This window comes from Haemorhous mexicanus, chromosome 15 (assembly GCF_027477595.1).
Source record: "Haemorhous mexicanus isolate bHaeMex1 chromosome 15, bHaeMex1.pri, whole genome shotgun sequence".
NCBI classification, from domain to species: Eukaryota; Metazoa; Chordata; class Aves; order Passeriformes; family Fringillidae; genus Haemorhous; species Haemorhous mexicanus.
In genome coordinates this window covers 8196878-8222603 of record NC_082355.1, presented here as the reverse complement: position 1 = coordinate 8222603, position 25726 = coordinate 8196878, and the positions used below count along the sequence as shown (strand labels likewise).

General features: G+C 45.5%; 1 protein-coding gene across 4 annotated transcripts in view; it reads right to left on the bottom strand.

The window, feature by feature from the left end:
• KLHL3 (kelch like family member 3) overlaps nt 1-25726 on the bottom strand; it is a 52599-nt gene that overhangs the window by 19376 nt on the left and 7497 nt on the right. For 3 of the 4 annotated variants that reach the window (XM_059860013.1, XM_059860015.1, XM_059860014.1), the window contains exons 2-6: nt 20435-20551; nt 17324-17430; nt 11495-11616; nt 2941-3103; nt 210-319 (exon numbers count right to left, since the gene is read on the bottom strand). In XM_059860013.1, the coding sequence (XP_059715996.1) occupies nt 210-319; nt 2941-3103; nt 11495-11616; nt 17324-17430; nt 20435-20551 (619 nt within the window). Of the gene's footprint in view, nt 1-209; nt 320-2940; nt 3104-11494; nt 11617-17323; nt 17431-20434; nt 20552-20657; nt 25644-25726 lie in introns of those variants that run through there. The other variant, XM_059860016.1, reaches the window with a different exon arrangement.

Sequence of the window (25726 nt, the reverse complement as noted above, 5' to 3'; positions counted from 1 at the left end):
TGGATCTGAGAGTCATAACTTCCTGCAAAGAACAACCAAGTGAAGGTCATTTTTATGTGCTTTTAGGATTCACATTATTATAATTTTCCTTTCCACATGATCTCTGTTGGAGAATGGCTCCAAAGGAGCATATCATAACAGTTCCTGGTGTAAGATCTAGAAACATTCCAGCATTCCTACATTCACTCTTGCTATACAATTTACTGTACCTTTTCTTCAGAGGAGACTGTGAGCTTGTCACTTGATATTAAACTGCAAACCTGGTCCAGACTAAGGCTAAGAAATTCTTCTCCTAGCATCACCTCAGGGAAGTGCTGCTCTGTTCAACAAACAAAAAGGGGGAACAGAAAATTATAATGAAATCCATGTTTTCAGTCAGTGGCAGGAGCATTCAGAGAACAGCTCTGGGCACCCAAGACAGACCCACAGCAGCTGGGAGTGGAGCACAGACAGAAACCAGCCTCAGAGCAGGATAAAGAAGCCAGGTGTTATTTCAAGCAGCACCAGCCCCATGAAATACTTTCATAAATCATACTAAACTTTCTGAAAAGCCACTGAGAATGTTCCAATGGCAGATACAGTTAGAAGTGGCAATTGAACAAGGGCCAATGTCCAAAGCAGTAAATAACCTGGCCACCGCAGCATCCACCTTCCCAGTAGTTTTCCCCTTTCCACTTAAGCCTGCAATTGCACAAACTTCTATTTCTCCCTTTTTTGCCTCCAGATCCCTCCATACTGTAACTCTGGGAACCACTTGGAAACAAAAAGCATGAATATAACCCCAAACTGGAAGAATTATGACTGAGCATCATCAAATCTGTCAAGCTTTATATCTAGCCAAAAGGCACACAAAATAATCACTTCCTAAAAAATATTTTCTAGGTCAAATATGTCATTAGCCAGCTGCAGCAATTTTAGTTTTGCAAGAATTTCTTACATATACTGCCAATTTAATCTCACCTGTCACTTGTTAAGTCCCATTTATCTTTGGCTGAATTACAGAAATTTGAATGTCAGACACTTTATCTGAAGCAGCTTCTTTCAAGTTCTAATTCTGTAGCTTTGAGAAGCTCAGACTCCTGTATCCAAAAAGCTCTCTCTGCAGCAAGATCTGCCTCGATTTTTCACATCTGCAAAGTGCTTTGCCTGACAAAAAGCAGCACCACAGGGACATGAGCTGGCATAACTTCCAGAGAGGAGATTTTTGGAGCCCCTGAACAGCCCCTCACCAAAGCTGCTGCTGCAGAGTTGGGCTCTGGGCTTGGACTCCCCAGTCACAGACCGTCCTTGCTCTACTGAGGACCAAAACCCCACAGGCTAAGCCAAAGGCTCTGATTAAAAATAGCAGAATGTGGCTTAAATTTAACACTCTGTTATGCTGGAAATATACATACGATCTAATGAACTCTTTAGGCGTTAAATATTTAAGAGGCAGGAAACACACTCCACACAATAAGCTGGATGCACTCTGACTTCTGGGCAAAATCTCATATTCATTCATTCTGGACTTGCATCTGGCAGCAGAAAGATATTTGCTCTCTCATTATTAGTTGGAAGCAATGAAGAATATTGACTGATTTTAATAAAGGAACTGGTGCCTGCATCAAGAAGGCTCCTTCACCTACTAAAGTTATCCATTGGCCAGAACTCAGCATTTCTCAAGTAACTCAGCTCATGAATGCGTGGACTCTTGAGCTTGGGGACTTCTGTCTTGGTTTAAGGCTGTTACATAAACAACATAGTGAAAAGAATTTTAATGGCATTTTTATTAATGGAGTTCCATTAACATTACATGGGCTGCTGTACTAACTGGGACCTATGAAGGCCAATAAAACAACAAAGCAGACCTTCTAATTGCCAAACAACCAAATAAATATACAGTGAATGCACTGCTTGTTGGGTTAAAGATTAAACAGGGCCTGGAAACAAGGGTAATGAGATATTACAAGCAAGCTTTTATACAATTAACCATTCCTTCCAGGGTACCTTTTTCTCCAGGGGATAATACAGCCAGAGCAGCTGAAAAGGTTTTAGTTTTATTTGCAGGAGAATAGGGGAAGACTCAGTGGATACATTTTTATTCCACTGAGCCTACTTATGGTCCAATTAAGGACAAAACTGTTAAAAAGGAAAATGTTGCAGGACAGAGCAGGTGCTCTGGGAAAGAGCAGGTGTATGTGTCCCTATACAAATTATCAGAAAACAGAAAAACAAACTGGGAGAAAACTATCAGCTTCTCCCAAGCAGAGGTCAAGGGCAACTTTGCTGGAGGAGACTGGAAAGTGCTGAGCAATTCAGAGCTTGGGGCTGGCTGAAAAAAGCTGTACATTTATGATGTAGAGGAGAAATGCTGAAAGACATTGCCTGCACCTACTCATTGCAACCAAACACATCCACTCCCAAAGAAACATGAGTCTGCCTATCCTCCCTTGGGGTAAGAGGCCATTGCTGCACAGATCAGAGCCTCAGACTGCATGGCAATTTTAGCTGAGTGTTCCAGCTCCCACCCCCAGGATTTAACTTTGCCCAGTGCTGTTTATTCCCACAATGGAAATGCCCAGCAGCACCTGCTGCTCTCCCAGGGCAGGGTCCATAGGGAGGACACCAGCACCAACACTGAGCTGTTCAACAGGCACACCAGGAGCTTGCTAGGATCACACTCAGCAACTGCTTTGTGAGCTGAGATCCAGAGGATCAGCCTTTTTTACCTCCTCAACTCCTCCTTTTTTACCTCCTAAGGCGCTCCCCTGCCACCAAACCGCATTTCCCAACTTGCAGCACCACAGAACTAAACAAAGCATTCCCTTCCTGTTCTAATACCAGAAATCTGAAGGGACCAAGCAGGACAGTGCTCAGCCCCACGCTGGTGTGCCTGGGGCAGGGTGAGCTGCACAGACCCCCTCCCCTCCCCTCCCCTCCCCTCCCCTCCCCTCCCCTGACCTGCATAGGCGTTGGCCTGCTGCAGCAGCTCGGTGCAGGCGTGCACGTCGGCAAAGGCGCGGATGCCAAGGCAGTTGGTGGGGTGCAGCTGGGACTGCAGGAAGTCACAGCAGTTCTTTCTGACATCCATCAGCTGCAATAAACTGGCAGCTGGCAGCAAAACCTGCAAAGGCACCAGAGGGGAATGAAAGTGAGCAGCAAGGAGTGGTTCACAGCTTGCACAGATTGGAGGCAACTCCCTTCCAGACAGAGACATGTCCCTGTGGGGTTATCAGAAGGGAGGTTCAAGTCTTGGCTCTACCAAATGCAGAAGATCCCTGTTCATGCTCTGAGATATGAAAATGGCTATCCTACACTGGGCTACAAGTGGAACTCTTCCCACAGCTTCTCCCCACAAGACCTCAAGGTAAAATGAGGACAAGGTAGAAGCAACCACAGATGCTCCTGAATTTCTGGCTTTGCTGCAGGTAAGTCCTACACATAGATTTCCCCCCCACCCTGCAAAGGGCTTTATATTATTTATAAGCATTGACACCAGATTCAAAGCCCATAGCAACCCAGCAGTCCTCAAAACCCTGGACTTGGTTACTTCCAACAAAACCTTATTGGCTTGTGAGGAGGGTGCCCAAGCAGTCATGCAAGAGAGGGGCTTCCCAGAAGCTCAAGCAGGTTTTGGTGACAGCAAGGCTCTTGGGAAAGACAGATCCAACTATTCAAATCAGCAGCTCTCATTTGCACTTACAAAAAATGCTGGGGACGCTTGTGGATCATGGCTGCATCTGAAAATGAGGTACTGCTTTGTACCTCCAAAACTAAGCACAGAAAAAGGAGACAGAAATGGATGATGAATGTGACATCTACTGGGAAAAAAACACCTTTGAGGCCAGTGAGACGGACAGGAAGTAGAAAACAAAATCCATCAGGACATTACAGCCCGTGACATCAGCTACTTCCTTTCCTATGTCCAAGAGTAACTGCAGATGTGTCTAATTTCAGCTCTTTCATAGCTCTGGCTGCCTCACACATGTCCGTCCAACTGGGCATCTGTGCTCACCATCTGAGCACACATTTCCGGAAAGTTATTGCCAACTCAAAAAAAACAAGCAGCTGTTAAACAAAACAAATAGGTTAACAGCATTCACCTCCCCAGATCCTGATGGCAGCAAAGGGATAAAGATTCCTTCCCTGTCCCTGCCACCACAGTCCCATTTCACAGCAGGGCAGGACACTCACAGCCTGCTCCAGGTCTTTCTAAGCAACTGCTGTGTTCCACTGCAGCCCAGCTCTACAGTGGCTGACTGTTGCCAGCAGCCACCCCAACAGGCAACAATAAAAAGAGAAGTCAATTAACCCAGGAGTCTGTTTTGGCCCAAGCCTCTTGATGCCAGGAGCAGATTAGTTTGTGGCTTTGATTAAGTCAAGATAGCAATGCTCTAGGATTTTAAAGCCTGGCTGTGAACCACTTTCTTTCCAGCTGAACCATTTCTGAACACACGAGCTACATAAAGGCTTTGGGTAGCCAAGTCAAACTCCATGCAAACCATCTCTGGCTACAGACCAGCCAGAGCCTCCTCTGTGCACCCCCATCCGTCCAGGTGGGCTGCTCACCTCTGGGGTCTGGGATGTGGCCTCCAGACCAAAAGGAACTCACTACAATCCCCACATGCACCAGCCCCTGTGCTGCTGTCATGGCCTGTGCTGACTTGAGAAGCAGTGCAGAAGGAGCCTTACACCACTTCAGCCTTCAGGAAAGGGGCACTGTCATACAGCACTTCTCCGAAATAGGATATAAAAAGCCTATCAAGAGATGAGGGGATTTTCTCTTTCTTACTTCCCAGCTGAATGTCTCAACACTCATCTTGTTTTCACCAGGGAAGGCAAAAAGCGAGCAAAGGATTTCCGTGAGAACAAAGTCTGTTTCCTTTAGAAATAACAAGAGGAAATGCCCTGCCTAAACATGCAGCAGGACCAAACTGCAGCCCCATTAATATCCAGGCAAGCCACTCACATGGGTCTGGATTTGGCTCTTAACATTTGAATTCAACAGCCATGAACAATTTTGTGAGAGCTGGCTTCTCTACCAGATCTGCCTCCAAATCAAAACCCACTCAGTTTTTGAAACTCTGTCAAAATTATCAGCTATTACTATTAAGACTGACTGCTTTGCTTAATTTATGTCCAGAGCTTCATCTATGGGTGTGTCTAGATATATATATAGAGATAGATAGATATAGATATAGATATACATATAACATCTAGTTCACCAGCTGTGCTCTGCAGACTCCACACAAATTTCAAGTTTTACACAACATTGCCTGGGCAATTACTTCCACAGACCTTTGATGTCTCTAAACTAGAAACATCTTTCAGCCAAAAGTGCTCTGTATATATAAAGTGCATTCACTAATGCTGGACTGCAGAGTCTGGGGTTAATTTCCTACTGTGGCAGAGCCTTACAGATAGCCTAGGCCAAAAGTTACCTGACATCATTCCTGCTCTGCAAAACTGGGAAAGGAGCATTTCCCCTAGGCAGGGGATGTATTAAAGCTTATAAGCAGCTTTGACAACTTGATCGAATTGGAAACCAAATAAAAGTACTGGCTGTAAGCCTCAACTGCACATCCAGGGCCACAGCTGGGACTGCACATCTGCCCAAACAGGGAGACAGCTCCCAGGCACCTGCCCAGGGGAACCCGTGGCCAGAGAAACAAATGGATTTTGTGCTTGCAAGGCAGGTAAAATGCTCAGTTTTAAACAAGCTGCTCTGAAAGCACAAACAGTGGAGATAAAACTGCATTAGCTTAATGTGGCTTCTGAGTGCAAGGGTGGCAATCAGGCTTTATTACACCCCAGCTGCTCCCAGGCAGCACATGGGCTGATCACAGTACTTCCTCTTAAATGCTCCACCTGAGCTGAAATAGCCCAGACAGAGGAAGAGGTGTGACAGCATCACGGAGTCAAAAACCTTGACAGGAGCAGGAGATGGACGAAGAATGTGGAGATGAGAGAGAAAACAGGGGAACAACTGGAAACTTCCCTATTGAGCTACCTTCTCCAACTTCAGACACACCATCCCTTGGTTAAACAGTGAAATAAAAAAGTGAACACATGCATCAGGCACAACACAGTGCTCTGGTGCCACATCCACAAGTTTCTCCTCAGCTTTCTATAAGGCTGAACCAATTTAAAGACTTCCTATGGGTTTAAGAAAGGGCCCCCAGCCCAGGGGAGTCAGCCCTGCAATGGCCCAGGGACCCCTGCATCCCAGGGAGATGCACAGCAAGGAGCTTTGGCTCCAGGGAAGAACACAGACCTGATTTATTGCTGAAAGGTGCTCTGCCTCACCCTGGGCTTGCACCTACTACAGCTGCAGCATTTGGACTGAATAGGGGGAAGAGAGATGAACTGACCCATTTATAAACCCTTTATCATCAAAACTGCACTTGCCAGAGAACTCTCTTTCCTTGCTGTGAACTCCTAAGTGTGCAGGGAAAGCTGAGGTGCAGAAGCACTTCTGAAACAGAAATATTGCAGCTCCTAGCAAATCTTTTTTCCTCTTTTCTTGAGACATTTTTTATGACAATTACTATGCCTGCAAAGCTGATAGGTTCAATATGTACTTCCTCCAGACAGCTGATTTCAGATTTGCTCTCAGTGTATGAGCCATATCTCAAACTGTGGCAGTACACAAGGACACCTCACACATGTGGTCCATGGCACATCATTCCTAACAACTTAATTGTGAAACCAGGTCAATCAGGACTTTTTCCAGGGAATTACAACCTGAATGATAATGACTTTCTTAATCAGGAGGGTAATTCTCAGACTGCTTGGTAGTAATGAGGTGTCATAGGTAAGGCTGGTTGAGACACACTAAGGAGGGAATACACTAAGGTATTCACTGTCTAGAGCCAGAGGTGCAGGTGTTTTCCCAGGACTGCCTAGGACAGGCAGGAGCCCGCTCCCAAATCTCTTCATTCAGCTCTGCTCAAGGACACCATGCAGAGCTTCTCACTGGGCTGGCAGGTTTGATATGAACGTTGGAAAGCAGGCAGCAATGCAACCACTTCAGCTGCAAAATCAAGAGCTATTTGAAAAATTCAGGTCATTCATATGTTAAAAGTACCAGCTACCCCACACCTGTAGGGAGCAGCAGACCCTGTGCTCTGATGTGTGTTTATGATTTCCAGTGAGATCAGCCCAGGAACCTGAGCATCTGTGAAGTTCCCCAAGACACTCACTTTACTTTTCCTTCCTTTTATAGAAACTGCATGACACAACTTCCTTCTAAATAAATGTATCACAATCCATATTCAAATGAATGAGGTCTTTATATCATGCATATCAAAATTTACAACCAACCTTGACGTGGGATGCAACAGAGGAGGAACAACAGAAGGCAGCAAGTGTAGAAATCCCAGGATGGATTTTCCTGAAACTACAACACGACTGCAACAAAGACAGAAATTCTGTCTCTGCTCCATGCCTTCCAAACAAGTGGAAGGCTTAATCCCAAATACATGATCACAGGTAAAACTTCTTTGTCATCCACCATCCCTGAGCCCTCCTATTGCTGCACCTTTACTGCCTTGCAATCCCACTATAAGAATGAGGTTCCAATAGATAAAGCACATTGCATTTGTTGGGGTAATTCTCATCCATGTACCCCAGCAGGGTTAGAAGAGAGTAATCCCTCTACATGGGCTCAGGATGAGCTGAAAATCCCCTTTCCCTGCACATTTGGGACATAATCTTGAGAAGGAATTGGACGACCACCCCCAGGAACTCACTACATAGATGATGACTGGAACTGACCATACAGGCTTGGCCCCTGGTGCACATACCTATGCTTCCATAAAGAGCAAAACAAAAGACACTGTGTCATACCATTGCACAATAGCTACAGAAATACATGCTTAGAAAAAGAGTCTCACTTCCTGAGCCCATACCAAGCCTATAAAAGCAAAAAAAAAAAAAAAAAAAAAAAAAATTACAGGTTTCCATTAGAAAAGAAACAACAAAAGAAGCTGTTAAAAGGCTTCTTGTTGTGAAGGGCTGGGCACTGCTCAGCCTTCAAACAAACCTAGGAACATTCATTCTGCACTCATGCTACCTTTACTGTTCATCTTTTTCTCATTTCTATCCTGCTCTCATCTTATTTTTCTCACTGACAAGACAGTGTCTTTTCATTTATTCACAAGTTTTGATACCTTGGCTGCACCTGCTCAGTCAATACCATTGAGCAAGTTATTTTTTCTTTTCATAATTTCTGCAATGACATTACCTGGCACCTGTACCCAGAAATTGCTTCTTCCAGCTACTGAGAAAGTCTGAAGAACTCCTTTAAAAAAACCACCCTTACCCAGCTAGAGATTCAGAATGTGTGACAAGGAAACAGGGGAGCTCAGGAGGTATCTGCTGGGAAAAGAGAAATTCTCACTGTGCTCAAGCAGGGCTGCAAAGAAACATTGCTTGTAGGCGAGACAGGGGTAGCACGGTCGGGACGGATGGAGACAAGAGATCTCTGAAGCCAAGTGGTGGAACTTGCGGTTTATTGCAAAGGGCGTGGGTACAGGGCCCTGCTGGGAGCTGCCAGCTGCAGCTCGGAGCAGGCCCGAGAGAAGAGAGAGAATGAGAGGGTAATAACGTAAAAGGCAAGAGCTAAGAGCATAGAAAAGTAAGAGTAAGAGCGCAAGAGTAAGAGTAAGAGTAAAAGCAAGAGAACAAGAGAACAAGAAAGCGAAGTTCCCGTTACAATACAATAAATCATCTTCTGTGTTGAATATTCTGATTCTCACTAACCAATCTAGTACAACATACAAATCCTATAGCATTTACATACAACCTATAAGAATCACTACATTACCATACTGTGCTACATTTTAAACCCTAAAAACTCCTCTTCGGACCCCTTCTGCCAAGCTGGCAGGGTCTGCTCGGACCCTTGGACCTGCCTGCTTGCAGAGGGTATTGTTTCATCAAAAGGGGATTACCTTCAGCCGGCCACACCATTGTTTTCCTGTTGTTCAGTAACTAAGGGATGTCAAAGCTTGCTTTCATTTCAATCTCGCTTATAGTTTCTATATTCTCAAAATCTTTTGTCAGGCAATCATGTTTGTAAGGCTTTCCTCTTTCATCTTCCCCAACAATTGCTGAAACAGCAAGACAGGCACTGCTGAGGTGTCCTTCCAGATGGAGGCATGGATGGAGGCATGGATGGAGGCATGGATGGAGGCATGGATGGAGGCATGGATGGAGGCATGGATGGAGGCATGGAGGCAGGGATGACCCAAAGCTGTGCAGCACGAGGATGTAGTGATGCAATGGACCAAACCTGCTCACTTCTTTCTAACACTGACACTGCTAATTCAAATGAAGGACTACAAGGAACTTAATTTTTGTTGTTTTTAGTCTTCCCTTCATGTGAAACTGTCCAATACATCACAGAATATTCACTTCTGTAACCTTTTCTTCTTGTGGCTAAAGGTGAATATTAACCTGTTTATGGCATTTTGTTCAGAGTAAAACACCCAGGGACAGGATACAAATTTCTCTTTCTATTGGTTTCATAACACAATTATATTAAATTCCATAAACAACATTATCAGCATGAACATTTTAAACATGTAATAAAATTTAAACTAGTCAGTTAATCTTGCAGTAGATCAGCTTCATTTCTTAGCTCCTATGAATTAATTTACCTCTAGACTGAAGAGTTAAATACAGAGTGGACATTGAAATAAATGCTGCAGTAAAAGGACCTGCTTTACTAGATTGGGAAGAACACTTAGTATTCAAAATTTACATTTTTTTAACTCACTGTCAGAGATGAAAGCCAAAATGTAGCCAGGGATCTGCTCTAACTCCCTGTATTCCCTGGGCCACAGAAGGCAGGCCTTGGTTATGTTTTAGTAAAAAATATGGCTGTCTGGTAGCTCAGGAAAGGCAACACCTGGACTTTCACAGACCTTCTGGGCAGGATGGAGCTGCTCCAGCTCCCACAGCATTGCTCCCACCCTGGTGCAGCTGGAGCACCAAAACTGGAAAGCATCTCGGGTCATTGCCCAAGCCCCATCCAAGGCAGGCACAGCAGATGGGATCCCAAGCTCTGCACATCCCACGTGCCAAGTGGGAGCTTCTGGAGCACCCACGGCCCAGCATCATGGAAGGAAAGCAAACCTTTCACAAAGCACACAGCCTCTATATTCCCCACAGAAACAGGGAAATTTACAGCCCGAGGGTCTGTAAATGTCATTTCTCCTCCAGCAATGGGAGATCTCAGAGGTGCAAGGAGCTCCACCCCAGTCCCCCAGTTAGTGATGTTGTGCCAGCTCCTGATGACCCTGATGTGGGTCACAGAGCATCAGTCAGGCCAAGCCACCCATGGCTGGGTTTGAGTCCCAGCTCCTTTGCCATAGTGCACCTTGAAGGTCTCCTCACTGAGGGCTCTCAGCCTCTCTGCAGGGTAGCCAGGCTCCCCACTCCTTCCAGTGTGACACTGGCAGGCTGAGAGCACACCAAACAGTCACATTTGTAAAACCAGAGGGCAGAAGGGGCAAGAAAAGGCCCCCACAGATTTAGGTCATGAAGGATGGTGAAGGGATGTGCTGCAAAGTGGGACCAGCTCAGGGGTTTGGCCAAGCTCCTGGACAGGGCAGCAAGAGCCTGCACTCTGCCTGAGGGGTTGCAGCAGAAGAGCTCACAGCAAGAACCTTGTTTCAAGCAGAACCAGTCTAATTTTGCCATGTTAATTAGGTTGACAAAACTCTCCCCAGCATCACTGACAAAGACTTGCAACCCTGGCAATGTCCAAGTCAAAGTGAGGAAGACAACAGGCTCAAACTGCCCCTTGCAAACAAAACCAGACCAACCAAAAAGCATGTCCACACACAAGCTCTCAGCATCCCTCCCAGACATCAGTGGCTAAGTGCAGAGTCTTTTTCTTACCACAAATACAAGCAGAGTCAAAGAAAGAGCTTTACCAGCAGCCACAGCCATGTGACACTGCAAAACACTCTTCCTGAGCACCCTGCTTTATTTGAAGGCTGCCTTTCAATTACTCTTTCCACTTCTGAACAAATATTTACCTCTCAGAAATTCAAGACAGAGCACACACACAAAAAAAAAAGTAAGAATGTCCTCATTTGAACAATGTATTCCACTCAAAGCTCTGTGAAACAACTCAAACTACCCAGAAGAATTTAAAAACTAACAGCCAGATTCCTCTGCCATGGCCTTAAAACATTTGACTCACTGCTTGTCTGAGCCTATTCTGACCTTCGACAGACTGACCCACAAGTCAGCACAGCTTCTTGGAAGGCAGATGCCTGCTCTTGTTACAACAGCTCCACACAAAAGCCAAATGCAACATGACTTAAGCGTGGGGAAAGCACTAAAGTGCCTCAAGACTAAACAGAGGCTGGAAGCAGCTCTTTTCAAGCTCAGCCTTTTACTTTGTGCAGCCTGAGGAGATCCCTCATCCCCGAAGAACCTGTGCCTTTGAGGTGCAAGCTCTGCACCTGGCTGTGCCTGGGAGCTACTGAAGCAGACCCACCTGCACGTTCTCCTCTGTGACCTCGATCTCAGCCGTGTAGATGTAATCAATCAGCTTCCTCAGGGTCTGCCCATCCACGTCCTTGATCTCAATCTTCTTGGCCTTACTTTCAGACATGTCTCCTGAAACGCATCGCAAAAGGACAGTTACAGCTTGCTCTGCAGGCCTCGCTCCCCACACATCCAGCACATTCTCCTGGTGTCTGACTACGAGACTGCCTGGCACTATCCCTCACCACTGAAGAACCACCAGTGAGATTCCCAGAAGCCTCCTCATGCCACCTAAAAAACAATTCAAGATTGAGGACACGGGTGTAAAACAACATAATTCAATAAATGCAAAAAACTCAATTTCTTGACAGAAAAGAACCTGCTGTGGTTCACCTGCACAAGAGCTAAAAATAAACCCCCAGTAGGTCCCTCAATCATGTCTCAGAACAGGGACAGACGCAAAGAGACTGTGGATGTATCTTACAAAGGCCTTTGAGAAATATTGTTTTCTATCTATTTATTAGATTTTTTAATATATATATATGGATTGAATGAATATGAATGAACATGAATTAACATGTTACAACAGCAACATTAGGGTATTTTCTTTTTGTATACCCTACATTAAAAGCAATGCAGTGTTATTCTCTTTCTTTAGAAAGAAGCTAAAACCTGCTCAGAAAAACAAGCACACAGGCCAGCTGTTACACCCAGCATGTCTGGGGTCGGCTGTCTGTCTCTGCCCCCAGACACGCTTAGGATGGTTCTTGCATGCTGGGCTTCAAAGGATGAGACTGGACGCTAGGTTTTTTCGGTCTTCAGATTTGTTTATTATCTCTTATCTAAAAAGTCCTTTTCCCTGCCTGAAGGATCTGACCAGCACGGCAGCCAAAGGCACTCTGCCCACCCCTAAGGCGGCCGCATCTTTTATAACAAAAACTACGTATATCATATTTACATTTTTGTCCCCAATACCTATCATCTTCGTCACTAAGTACACCCTCATCCCAGACCAATCCACAAGTGCCAACACCACCCCAGAAGATGGAAGACAGGAAGAAGAAGGAAAAGCCTGGTGGCACACCCTGATTCCTCCATCTTGTCTCTACCACCCCCCTGTACCGAAACCCCAAAATTTGTGATTCACCCTATAATAATATCTTCCCTTCACTATTTACACCTGAGTGGTTCTCGCAGGTTCCATTTCCTCATACATCGGTGGCACATCTCTAGATGGATCAAAATCAAGCCACCAAGTGCTTTTGGCAACATTTCAGGACTCCCGAGCCCCCCAAGGGTTCTCTCGGTAGCTCTGGACATCAGGAGTGATGTGCTGAGCTCCCACAAGCATGCAGCAAGCTTCTCTTGTAAATTACCTTGCTGTAACCTATCCATCATTTACACCTTGTGCAAAGCATCCACACAGAAAGATATAGTTCTCATCTCTCACCTTCCCAACCTCACACCTTTGGATCCAAACTGTATCCCTTCCCCAAACCCTAACTCAAAAGCACATGGAACTAGAGCAATAATTTCCTCCCTGAATACACAAGCAAAGCCCCATAGATGTGTAAGAGCCTATTCATGACCAGAGCTTTATGGACACCTCCACAGTCCCCATGCAACAGGAGCACATCAGAAGAACAAAAACATGCAGAGGGGAGGAAAAAGACTCCCCACAGCCCTGCCAGCGTCCCCACACATGCTGACCTCACCCAGGAGTTAATCACCAGATCTCCACAGAAAAGAAAGAACAAACTCCCAAGCAGAAAGAAAATGATAGGTGGAAAAACAAAGCTAAACAAAGGAGAGCATGAAGAAATGTCAATTCTTAAACCTGGGCATGAATAATCACTACTCTCAGAAATCCGGTGACTCAGTACTGCTGTGGGATTAAGTGGAAAAATATTTCCTGCAGCCTATAGAAGTAATTACAGCCTACATCTCTGTGCAGCATTCCACAGAACATGGCCAGGCACAGTAAGTGCACAGCACAGTCAGATGCTAAAGAGGGCCCAAGCTTGAGCAAAACCTGGATCCTGCTAATTGAACTTTGCTGACTTTCCCTATGTGAATAAGGAGGTAAATGATAGGAGTGGGGTGGGACCATGAGTCTTAGAACAGTCAACAACGTCCCAAGAACAGAAATAATATTTGCCCCAAATTCAATTTTTAAAATTGAATAATAAAATGTTATTCAGAGAAGCTCATGAATACAAATGTACCAGTACAAAGGGATAAGTGACCTACATTTGGGAGGCCTTCAAAGCAGGTAGGACTTTTTAATTGACAAAATGTCACCTTCACATACTTCCTCCCCCTAAAAAACCCCAAACATCTCTATAGATGAAAGGGTGCTTCTGAGGACAGAGCAGTCCCTACCAGCCCTGTGGTACTGGAGGTGTCTGGAGGGGCACCCAGTGAACCCCCCTGCATGGGGAGGGTGAGTGGGACCCTGAGCCCTACAGGACCCTCAGAGTGGAGAGGGCTCAGCCACACACACCCAGAGATGGATGCAGAAATAGCCTGCAGGGACCAATCTGATAACATCATCTCTCGTGGTGGCATCCATGTGACACAAGCAACAAAAATAAAAGCTGTGTGGGCTTCCCCACCCACCAGCAAGCTGCCAGCCCTGCATACCAACAGCCTCCTCTGGTTCTGCTGCAGGACCAGCCCCGGGAGGGTCCCGTGTGCTGTGCCCACCTTTGGACAGGATCCAACTCAGAGTCATCCAGCCCCTCCCACTTGGCACAGGGGGACAAGTCTCCAGTGCTGTGGAATGGGAAAGAGCCTGGAGACACCACAAGGGAACCAAGGCAGGGGTTGGTGCAGACTAGGAGCAGGCAACAGGCTGCCCCTTCCTCCAAGCACAGACCCGGGGCAAGCCTCTGGATTGAGGGCATCTCATCTCACATCGCTTCAGAAAAAAACCCTACACCTTAAACCCCACAAAACACAACTCCTAGGGTGTTTTTTCTAAGTCAGACTCCAGCCCTGCCTGATACCTTAATTACAGAATAATTCCAATCTCTAGCACCTCTCACACATGAGGAAGGGCTGCCTCACAGGAGGCTGCACAGACCCCATCCCTGCACTGCTGCAGCCAGGCAGACACAAGGGATGAGGTGAGAGGGAGCAAAGGAAGGCAAAACAGGCAAGGTGGCTCTGAGCAGACCTCTGTAGGGGACAGACTTAGCAGACACCAGCCCCTCAAGGAGGCATTCCTTTCCTGCACCACACCCAACACCAGCAGTGCCCTTTCCACTCCCCTCTGCTCATCAGGGCAAGAAGAGAGCAGAGCTCTGTCACAAGGTGAACCACACTCCAAACTGCAGCAGCCCAAGGTGCTGTGTTTACCCTGCACAGCAGCCTGCCCTGCTCCTACACATTGCATTTCCCAGTGCAAAGCCACAGCTTTGGCTGTTTCCTAAGTCACAGATGTGCTGAGGGAGCGTATGAGTGCAATGGATAACAAAACCACAGCCTCTCACACATGGGGTGAGTGCTTTGAAGCAGCACATAAGACCTGCAAGGGAGGTTTCTGCTTCCTTCTTCAGCACTTCCAAAATTCCTGAGGTATCTGACAGGAGCAGTCTTAGCAGTGTCACTGGAGTATTTGTTAGCCTTTCTGAAATGATTGTGTTTTCTTCTAAATGGACAGACATTCCTGTCCCAAATCATCCCCACAGAATAGTGCCAACAAGGACCAGCATCCAAAATGCTCTAGAAAGCCAGCATGGAAAGGGACACTCAAGAAGTGCTGGTCCCATCTCTTCTTCAGCAGTGGAAGATACAAATGGAAAACGTGCCTACCCAATGTCAGACTTTCCAGGAATACTTCAAAGAGGAATGGCTAACCAAAGGCCACACATGGCTTAGGAAAGACCCCAAGGCCATCACAAGGTCATTCATGGCTCCAAAGTGAGGGCCAGCTGACAGTGACAGAGCCTGCAGAGCAAGCAGTGCTGAAGGTGGATGAGCTGTGGGTCTCAGTGTGGTTCCCCCTGCTCACAACTCCACATTGATCACTCACTGCTGGCACTGCTGGGGGACCCCTCCAGTGGGAATTCAGGGTGCACAAGTAGCTTCTGCAAATACCCCCACAGTGCAGCTGAACCTGAGCTGCACTATCACTGCTGTGCAGTGCAAAAAGCCCAAGTTACAACACCCAGCTGGTGCTGAAGGTGTGATTTTAAACTGCCCCTTTGCAGGGAGGGAGCCCCTGTGAAGCTGGAAGGAGATCACACACTCTGTGTGATCACACGAGAGATCCTTGGGAATTTGGGGATAGCTAGACTGAAAGCAAAGGGAGAGCTGGTCTTTGCCTGACCCTCTGCCCCCGGGGGCTTGTCAGGGGGAGGGGACAGGCAGCTGCCAGGCTGTCACCCAGCCCAGGGCAGCCACATGATGGGTTAGCTGATTACTGTTTAACTCACAGAGTGAGGGATTACACGGCCCAGAGAATTCCTGCACGGAAACATGAGCAGCCCTGCACCACCACCTTCCCACTCAGATGACCTCTAAGGATCAGAGGGTTTTTCCAAGGGTTTTTCTTTATTAAACTCTTCATCAGGAACAAACATCACAAGTTGTGCTCGAGGTGCCCTCATACACAGCTGCTTCTGAGCAGCACTTGCTCCTCTTCATCAGCTGGTGCAGCACTTGCTCCTCACTCTGCAGCTGGTGCAGCCAGCACCAGCTGCAGAGTGCAGCCCCCCAGAAAACACAAATGCTCCCCACCTTAGCTCTCCACACTGATAAAGCCACCATGGGGAGTGTCACATCTCATCTCACATTTTACACCTGAGGTTTTCTCCCCACCTCCATCACAGAAGGGAAAAAAGCTTCACTAACGATGAGCTCTTTCCTGAGAAATGCTGCATTCTGCTTCCAGCAAAATGAATTAAACTAGGTCTAATCTCAAGGCTTTTAAAAGGAAGAAACAAGGCTCAGACCACAAGCAAATGAGCATGAAATAGGGAATAAACCCCTGAACCTCATTTATGTTGGAGCTCAGGGGCAGTAAAAACCATTCCCTGAGGTGTACAATCATTTTATTTGTATTTGTCAGTTCCTATCCTGAAAATGAGGGCAAAGAAGGGGAAAGAAGCTCAGGAGTTCCTGACCACACTAATTTTACTAGAATGACTTAAATAAGCTGCTCACTCCCCTCCTTCAGGATTGACCTAGCTTTCTTTGGGCTTTCTTTGCTGACCCATCTGGGCATAGCCTTTGAAGGGCACCTGCTCCAAGGATCAGGTGATCAGAGCAGGAATTTTGTCCTCTTCTTCCTTTCTGTCATTACCAAAACACACTGGACTGCAGCAACTCACCCTGTTAAAAAGCTGGGCTGCTAAAACACACTGGGATCAAGAGAACAATGGTGTTATTTCAGGCAGCAGAAAAAAGTGCCATGGGAGATTAAACATCTGTGACTGCCAAATCAGTATCAGCAGGACTGAGCCTTGAAACTACAACTCCTGTGCCAGCAACTTCTTTGATGTGCACCATGAACATTTAGGGCACTGAACACGTGCTCCATGGTAATGTTTTCATGATCCAAGGTCTTGTTAGGGGAAAAAAAAAGCTAACACATAAAGCAATGAGCCAAACTCCCCAGTAACCTCACAGTACCCCACATGCTATCTACTCACCCCACAGGAATTAGTCAAGGGTGACCAGCATCACCCATCAAGTACAGCAAACTGCAGAACCATCTGTGCCCCTTCTCTCTCAATGAAACTGAAACCCTCTGCAGCCTGTGCTGCAGCTCCTGACAGAGACACAGTCCCATGGCCTGCTCAGCCCAAGCACTGTCTGGTGTCACAAGCAGTACCTGTAAACATGGCACAAAAATAAGGGCTGCAGGCTGCCAGCACCACCCGGTGAGCTTCCATCTCCACGGTCTCGGCCACAATCACCACATCACACAGGAGCCGCTTGCTGGGGAAACACCAGAGAAGACAAAGATCATGTCAGAACTCCCTGTCAGGCTAAAAGCTACATCACTACAGCCTAAAGAAGTGGAAGACCCACCATTACAGACACAGAACCTGAGCTTCTGCCAAATTCCAGGGGAAGGTCCTCTAATGCTTCAGTACCTGCCCCTATCACTGTTTGCCTACAGAGCAAAGCCTGAATCCTCCTGAGGCTGCAGCCCTGCCTCTGCTTCTGCTTTCCTCAGGGGAAAAAAACCTGGAAGCCAAATGAGGCATACATGCTGCCCAAAGAACAAAGGACAAGCAGCTCCTTCACCTCTCAAACAAGCAGGGCTTGGAGGAGGCACAGAAGAGCTTAATGATTTGGGCACTACCTGGGGCCAGGCTCCAGTAGATCTGCAAGACAAGAAATAGCCATGCAAGGGAGCACCAGCATCACTTCTGTCTTTGAACAGGGAAAAGGTGCAGTGGAAAATGGAGTAATTTCTGTACTCCCTTCCATGCTTGTCACAAAGGAAAGTGGCTACCAAAATATGTCCTGGTACTGGTAGGTGCAGAGGCTGCCTCAGCCATCTGCCAGAGCAGAGGTATCAATCACTGGAATTTATCCATGGGCCTGAGGACTTCATTTACCTCATGAATTAGTCTGGGATAAGGAGTCACTGGGATAAAGAATGGGGTTCCAGACAGAAACCAAAAAATAAAAACCCTTGTAAGCTCCCCCACTGACTCATTGTAGAGCTTTGGAAAAGTCACTTCATTAAGGAGTAACCTTTTCTGCTTGCCCCACGTCTGTCCTTTGAGGATTCATTAGTTAATGTTTGCACAGAGCTTCGCAGATGCCCACAGCAAGAAGTGCTCAGCCTCCCAGTAAGTTGGTTTAAGATGCTTAAGCATACAAATGCAAACTAAGGGTGTTCTTTTCAAATGTCAAGCCCAAAAAAAGGATCAGTCCTGTAAATCTAGATGTTGCCTTCTCTTTGGAAATACTTATCTCCACACTGAACTTTGTCTTTAGGAAACTACATTATCGAATAAACATACACAGAGCTTCTAATGGATCAGCTACGTCTCTTCTTCTCCACATATTGAAATATGTGAAAAAAACAGCTGTGAAATGGAGGGTTATAGTTGGAATACAGAAGAAAGTAGGAACTGGCAGTCTGTACCCTACATTCATTCCAGTTTGGAAGAGGGAAGGGCAATGAAGGGATCTCTTTAAGAGCCTCTTAGTGGAAGCTTCCTCATTTCTTTCAGCTTATGTAAAAGGTGCTCTGCTCAATTCCATTTTGGGCTACAGCAATCTAAAGTACCACTCATAAAATTAATTTCATCTACATTTGCCAACTAAAAGCCTAAGGGACATGGTTTAGTGGTGTCCTTGGCAGTGCTGAGTTAAGGGTTGGACTCAATGATCTTAGAGGTCTTTTCCAACCTAAACAATTCCATGATTTTATATAGTATATAGTCTAAAGGCTTAGCATGATTTTTCTACACTCTCTGAATGAGATTTCTGGATGCATGTGAAGGGAGAAACTATTAGTCAAGGCATCTATTAACACTGATTGCTGACAGCTTAACAGATCCCAAGCTCAGTGCACATTCAAGAGATGTCAAAACTGCATATTCTGCAACAGGAGCCAACAAAAACAAAACAAAAACAAAAACAAAAAAAACCCAAACAAACCAGTACCCAGAAGACGAAAACATCATACAAGTTCTTAATGGCAGCTTTCATTCTTCTACACTTTATCTGCTCAGTATTGCCCAAGATACCTAACCACAAGCACTAAGAAACATTGTTTGTCTCCAGTTATTCCCACTCTGCTTCAATTAACAAAAGAATAATAGTAGCACAACAGATTTCTAAATATAGCTGCACCAAACTTTAGCTTCAGATCCTTTGCTTTCAGAACAAAGAAAGGATCAGAAGGATGCCAGTTAAAAGTAAAAAAAAAAAAAAAAAAAAATTACAACATACCCTGCTTCATATAATAGTTACAATATTTCCATTTTGTTCCTATGCAACAGAGAATTGCTGTCAGATATCTGGGGAAGGAAACATTTCCAATCCTTCTCCACACTAGAGAAGTGGGTATTAGGAGACTACTTAATCCATGGAGAGTTAGCTATTACAGCATCTTCTGATTACTTGGAGTGTGCAGAAGAGCAAAGGGTGTTACCTGCTTTCATCACACTCCCTCAACAGTTAGGGAGCACAAACATTCATGTGTGTGACACACATACTTTCCATAAGAATTCTTTTTAAAACTAGAAGGGTGAAAAGTCCAATGAATTAGTCACAGAAATGCTCACTGAACTTCTGTCTTGTTAGAGGGATAACAGCCACCAAGAAACAATTCAGGCTGAACCACTGCCACCACATTGCTGATGTGATGACAGCAGTTTTCAAGGCTGTGTTCACAGATATTTTTTTCAGCCTCTGTTCTCCCTGTACCCACACAGCTGTGTAAAGACCTAGGTGTTCTCTTTTAACTAATATGAGGATTTTTCAATTTGCAAGAAGAGAGCTGACATTCTTACTGAGTACTTGCTTTTTTTTTTTCCCGCCCCTTACTTTGGAGTGCTGAGCCCAGACTAAGTGATGGTGCTAGTTAAAGAGACTAAGAACAGTACATTAATAATCTTTGGTCTGTAATTATGTGTAGGTGTCTTAATGTCTGTAGTGTTCCATGATTGGGTTTCAGACCCTTATCTCAGTTAAGAACTTAGTTTACAGCTGAATTTGCTGTAAGTCATGGAAAAGACTAAATGAATTATCATCAATAAATGAAGGCCATGGCTCAGTTAATGTTTTTGGGAAGACAGGTCTGAGACTGGGGAGAGCAGCCCACCACAAAAGGACTATATTTTAGCTTCCTATTTGTGATTAATCCTCTACATGCAACCATTAGCTGTAATAAAAATGGCACAGACTATTTTCTATGTCTCTCAATCAGCACAATTCTGCTAACCCAGAGAGGGTGCCCAGTAAGTCAAAAGTGTACCTCCGTAATTCATTCATGACCTTGAAAGCCTTTCTCATGTGAGAGGGATTGACTGTCACTGTCCTCTGGTCCTTTTCATCTTCAGCTGCCTCAGAGGAACAGGAACTCTGCTTAATGCTAAAAACAGGGACAAAAAAAGGAGCAGAAAGTTTGATTCAATGGCACTTTAAAAAACAAGCATCTTAAAACTGCAGCACGGGGTATTAAGCATGGAGTTACTCACAAGTCAGTCAGTTTAGGTTCTCCACATGAAGCACATCAAAAAATGCAGCTACTTCTGCATGGATGTTGAAAGCCAACTCAGCCCACATTTCAGCCAGCAGGGAAGATAAAAAAAGAAGTGCCAAACACCTGAGGACAAAGCCCAGTCTTACAGGCTTCAGGCCAGGAAAGCAATATAAGTTGAAATTCAAGCCAGAACATAATTGCCTCACTGAATAGAAATGGACTTCAACACTGGGAACTACAAGAGTACCACGGATTATTTTAACATTCATACCGAGAAAAAGAAGTTTAGCCTTCAATGTCCCATCTGAAAAAGGCAAGCACACAATGCATGACTTGTATCTTCTTTAGAGGCAAGTAGAAAAGGGCTATTAAATCTCCCTGCACAGCTTTCAAAGCTTTACTGAAGCTGCTTTCCATTTCAGAAATAGTCTATTTATTGCCACTGAAACATATGGAATGAATTATTAAACCTTCCTAGCAGAACCACCAGCTCCATAGGTAATGTCAAACCAGAGGCACTCAGCTCTGTGCTGTGTTTAACCAGGCCAACAGGTGCCTAAGGCACACACGTGTCCTCATTGCTTTGTTGGGAGCATTGGCTCTTTACACACAACTGACAGCAGGTCAATATCTCCACCTCCCTGATCTGAAAGCCTGTGAAATCACTCAGAGCTAAAGGCTCCCACCTGAGAAAGGAGCAGCACTTCGAGGCAGGTCCCTGCTCTGCTCAGGCCAAGGCTCACCCCTCAAACCCTGGCAGGCAAAGGCAAACAAGACAAGTCAAGGAGGGCTGTCCGTGTCTGAAGCCAACTCCAAGAGAATGGCAGATCTCAGGAGGCAAGCCCCATGTGCCTGACTGAAGACCTCAGAGCTTTTCCTTCCAAGCGACAGTCTCTTTCACCTTTGTTCCCTCCTCCCTACCACCTTTCTTCGTTCGGCTGGCATGATAAAAAAGGCTGAATTGGGCTAAACCAGCAGCCTGGACAACCCAGCATCCTGGCTGTCTGGTGACCAGAAGGTGATGTCTGAAGAAGGGCACAGAGCAGGGAAGTGTGGAAGGATCCTTCCCAGAACACCCTGTCAGCTCCTCTCAAGGTGTGTATGCATGCACATATATCTCTATACACAAGCACACTTGCACACACTGACCTTCCCCTGAAAAACACATCATTCACTATTTACAACCCCTGGCAGTGTGAAGCCCTGGCTAACATTACACCCTGCCTGCTCCTGACCAGTGGCTGTCACCACCACCATGTCCCTTGACACCACACAAAGCTCTCTGCCCTCCCAGCAGTCTTTGGTGGGCTGCACTCTCCTTCCTGGAGAGTCAAGAGGCTGAGCAGCAGCCAAGCTGCACACAGCTCAAATCCAGCCTGCATACTGAGCAGCCTCCAGCTTTGTGCCTGAGACAAAGGTTAATGCCAAAAACCAGCCAAGTCCAAGTCTTTCGCTTTGCTGAGCGAGTGAAATATTTTCAGCCATAAGTGAAGCCACAAGGCTGAGCAGAACATCACTCAGCTCATGTCCCAGTGAGGGAGACAACTTCCCAGACTCTATTACAGTCATCATCCAATTAGCTTAGTATGGCTGCATTAAAAGAAGAAAAATCAGAAAGGAGAATAGCTCGAGTTAAATGTTCATTATTCAAGGGACAGGTACCAGGCAACAACACAAACAGCTTTTCTGTCCCTGGGGAACACTGAACTCATTCTGTGCCACACAAACTGCCAGAGGTGTTCATGGCCATGGAGCTGTGCTGGCACTTGGCTCCTCCCCAGCTCTGCACACTCCAGTGAAGAAGCCTCCTTGCTGCAGGGACACAGCCAAATCCAGCAAAGCCTCAATGCTGCGTCTGTCAAAAGCCCTCATTGAGAGTTTAGGCCAGGTGACCACGGCTTTCATCACCCCAGCATAAACCCTTGATTTTTAAACAGCTAAACCTGCCCATGTGGCAAGAAGGGAAAAAAAGGCTCTGGAAGTGCAAATGACCTCATGGAGCTTTCAGGCTCCAAAGCTGGAACACGTACAGGAAGTAAGCAGAGTAAACAAAAAAGAAAAAAAAAAATTAAAAAGAAAGTGAAACCAAAAGGGAGTATCAGGGAGAGCCACTCCCACTGTTCCCAGGGCAGGACAGCTGGATCACCACAGGACACTGCCCTGGGCAGCCTCACAGACACCTCAGGGACCCAAAGCCAAGCCATGCACACAGAAATCATGGGGGCTCTTTAATAAGAACAAGCACACTGCTGAGATTTGTTTATTAGCTCTCCAGTGCCAGAGACCAAAGATGTTCAAACTTTTTTGCTGGCAAAAGATACAGTTCAAAGAACACAGCAAGTTTCACTGAACACCAAAGTAAATGTCAGGTCCAATGTCAAGTTTTCATAAAGCCTCAACTGCACCAACATTTGTCTGTGTATTTTAAAAGCAAAAAAACTTGCTTCAGGATTTTGGAAGAAGATCAATCAGCTCTTCCTAAAAAGCAGGAAAGATAAGTTTTTAAAAAACATCCTAAGAGACACCCTCAGCTTAATTAAAAGGAGCAGATTTCAGAATTTGCCAAACGCTTACCATGAGAAAATACTGCAGATTGTCTGGTGAAAATCTTATTTAAAAAAAGATCAGGATATGCTATTTAAAGTTTTTTCCAAGTGACTCATATCAAAAAAAACAAATTTGAAGAACTAATGGCTTAGAGCCTTTAACTCCTCTCTAAGACTGATTCAGGTACCATAGAATTGTGTTCCAGTAACAGACAGAGGATGATTTTATCTGGGAGAGATATTTTACACTTCCATGCACATACTCTCAGAGATCACTGACACATTTCCAACATAAAAATTCAAGAGCCTGAATGCTCCAAGCAAATGCACCCTGACAGAAAGCAAAAGCTGCCCCTGAGAAAACCAAACCATTACATTTCACAGCCTTTTCTGAGATTTGTCCCCCCATAAGGCAAAGAATTATTACATTTATTACACTGCTGTTATTTTAATGAATTAAAGCAAAGGAGGAATAGGGTCCTCTGATCAAAGATACCAGCCAACACCAACTGGAGATGCTGGAGTCCCTGCACCCCATGACCACAGGGACATTGTCCCCACATTTGCCAAGCTGATGTCCTACTACAGCAGCAGGGCTCGTGAGCAGCTGCCAGGAGCAATTTGTTCTATTCCTGGGCTATCCGAGGCCGTGCACTCAGTGAATGGACAAATTATTTAATTTCCCTGGGCCAGATGAACATCCTCTTTACAGGCACAGCAGGATGCTCCTAAAATGAGCAGAGAGGCTCTTCGTTTCAGACAGTGCCAACCCTGCTGCCCCCTCCTGCGTGGCCTTTCAGTGATGTCCCCGAGCAGAACAAATGAACCCCTATTTGAGAGTCCCCAGTTAAGCCAGTGAAGCTAATCACCACCCCGTTGACACCGTGTTCCTCCTCCCCAGGACCCCCTAGCAGAGCTGGGCTCAGGTTGCCAGGGTTCACAGCCCAGCTCCTGCCCAAGTGTGGCCACCACCCAACTGACAGAAAGGTGTTTAAAAACCCACACCAGTTCTGCTGCCCGCACGTACCAACTGTAAAGTTGGGTTGCCTTAGTTACCAGCAATAATTACAGATGTCCTTATAGATTATGTGAAAGAATAAAAGCCTTCCTTAGAGATAAACTGTCCCCTGGCAAGATTATTGCCATGCAGAGAGGTGGTAAACCCCAGGAACAAAAATCCCAACTCTGCCAAATCCAATTCTAACGCTGGCTTTATGGAAGCCAGGAACTCACCCTGAAGGAAGGGCAGATCTCAAATGCAGTCCCCTTCAGAGCACAGAGGGGCAAGGTTCTGCTCATGTTTCTGGGAGAACAGCCTCCAGGCTCAGCTCCTAACCAACATGAACAGCACAGAGCCCCCCTCCACCAGGCTCTCTCACTGGGGATGGCACACCAGACATGTCCAGCCCAGCCTCATCCCACTGTGCTTCCCTGTGGGGGTTCTCCTTTCCTGCCTCAGCACCACAGGCTGAGCTCTGCTCTCCTGGTTGGTCCCCAACACTGCAGAGTTTCACCACCACAAGCTGGGCCAAAGACCCAGCCAGGCTCAGAGTCCTGCATGGGCAATCCAGCACCTCTGTCACAGCTTCATAGCCCTGGATTCCCTTAAAGGTGCCTGCTAACCATGAATTTCCAAAGCCTGTGGAGCTTCTTTGGGGAATTTGTAAGAATCATCACCAGAATATGTTAATCTACAGTTTCTGAGAGGTTTGACATCACTCTGGTCTAAAAATGTGACAGATGCCCAATAGCAGTTAATAGTCTTCAAAACCTTAATACCTGTACAAAAATCAACAGAGACCAAAATTAGTCTTAGTTTTAGTCTAAGCACAATGACAAATCATTCTACTTTAACTGGCCTAATTCTCTGTTTGGAATCAACACCCCAAATCACAGGACAAATAACATTATGCCTGGTAGTTTTATTCCTCTAGTCAGGCAGACACAGTAAGGAAAACATGTCAGTGTAATGGCATAGTTATAAAAATCTCCATTTCTGAATTTGTCTTTAGGTACATGCAAAGACATTTAAAAAATTGTGACTGAAGGGATCCACATACTGAACTGGGTTTTGAGAGGATTTCAGAGAAATGCATTATCATTAAAACATATGGGAGGCAGCGTAATGGAAAGGATTATTTTTCTTTTAATAGCAATATTATTTTCCTATTTTGTTGATTTTCTTTTTCAATACCTAGATCAACATGGAGACAATTAGCTTAGGAAAACACACAATTGGCATACAGCAGATCCCTAAAAGGGTATTCATATCAAAGGAGACCTTAGGGGGAAAGAAGACTTTGGGAACTACTGAGAAGAAAAGTCTTTGCTGACCCTAATGGAAACAACACAAAATAACTTAAATATGACAATACCATTTGCTTTCAAAGACAAATATTGTCTTTCTCAAACTGATACCACAGACGACCTTCACTTAAATATAAAATTACAGGTGTTTTAATGTTTTAACAAAAAAAAAAAAAAAAAAAATTAACATTCCAGAGGGTTTTTTGCTATT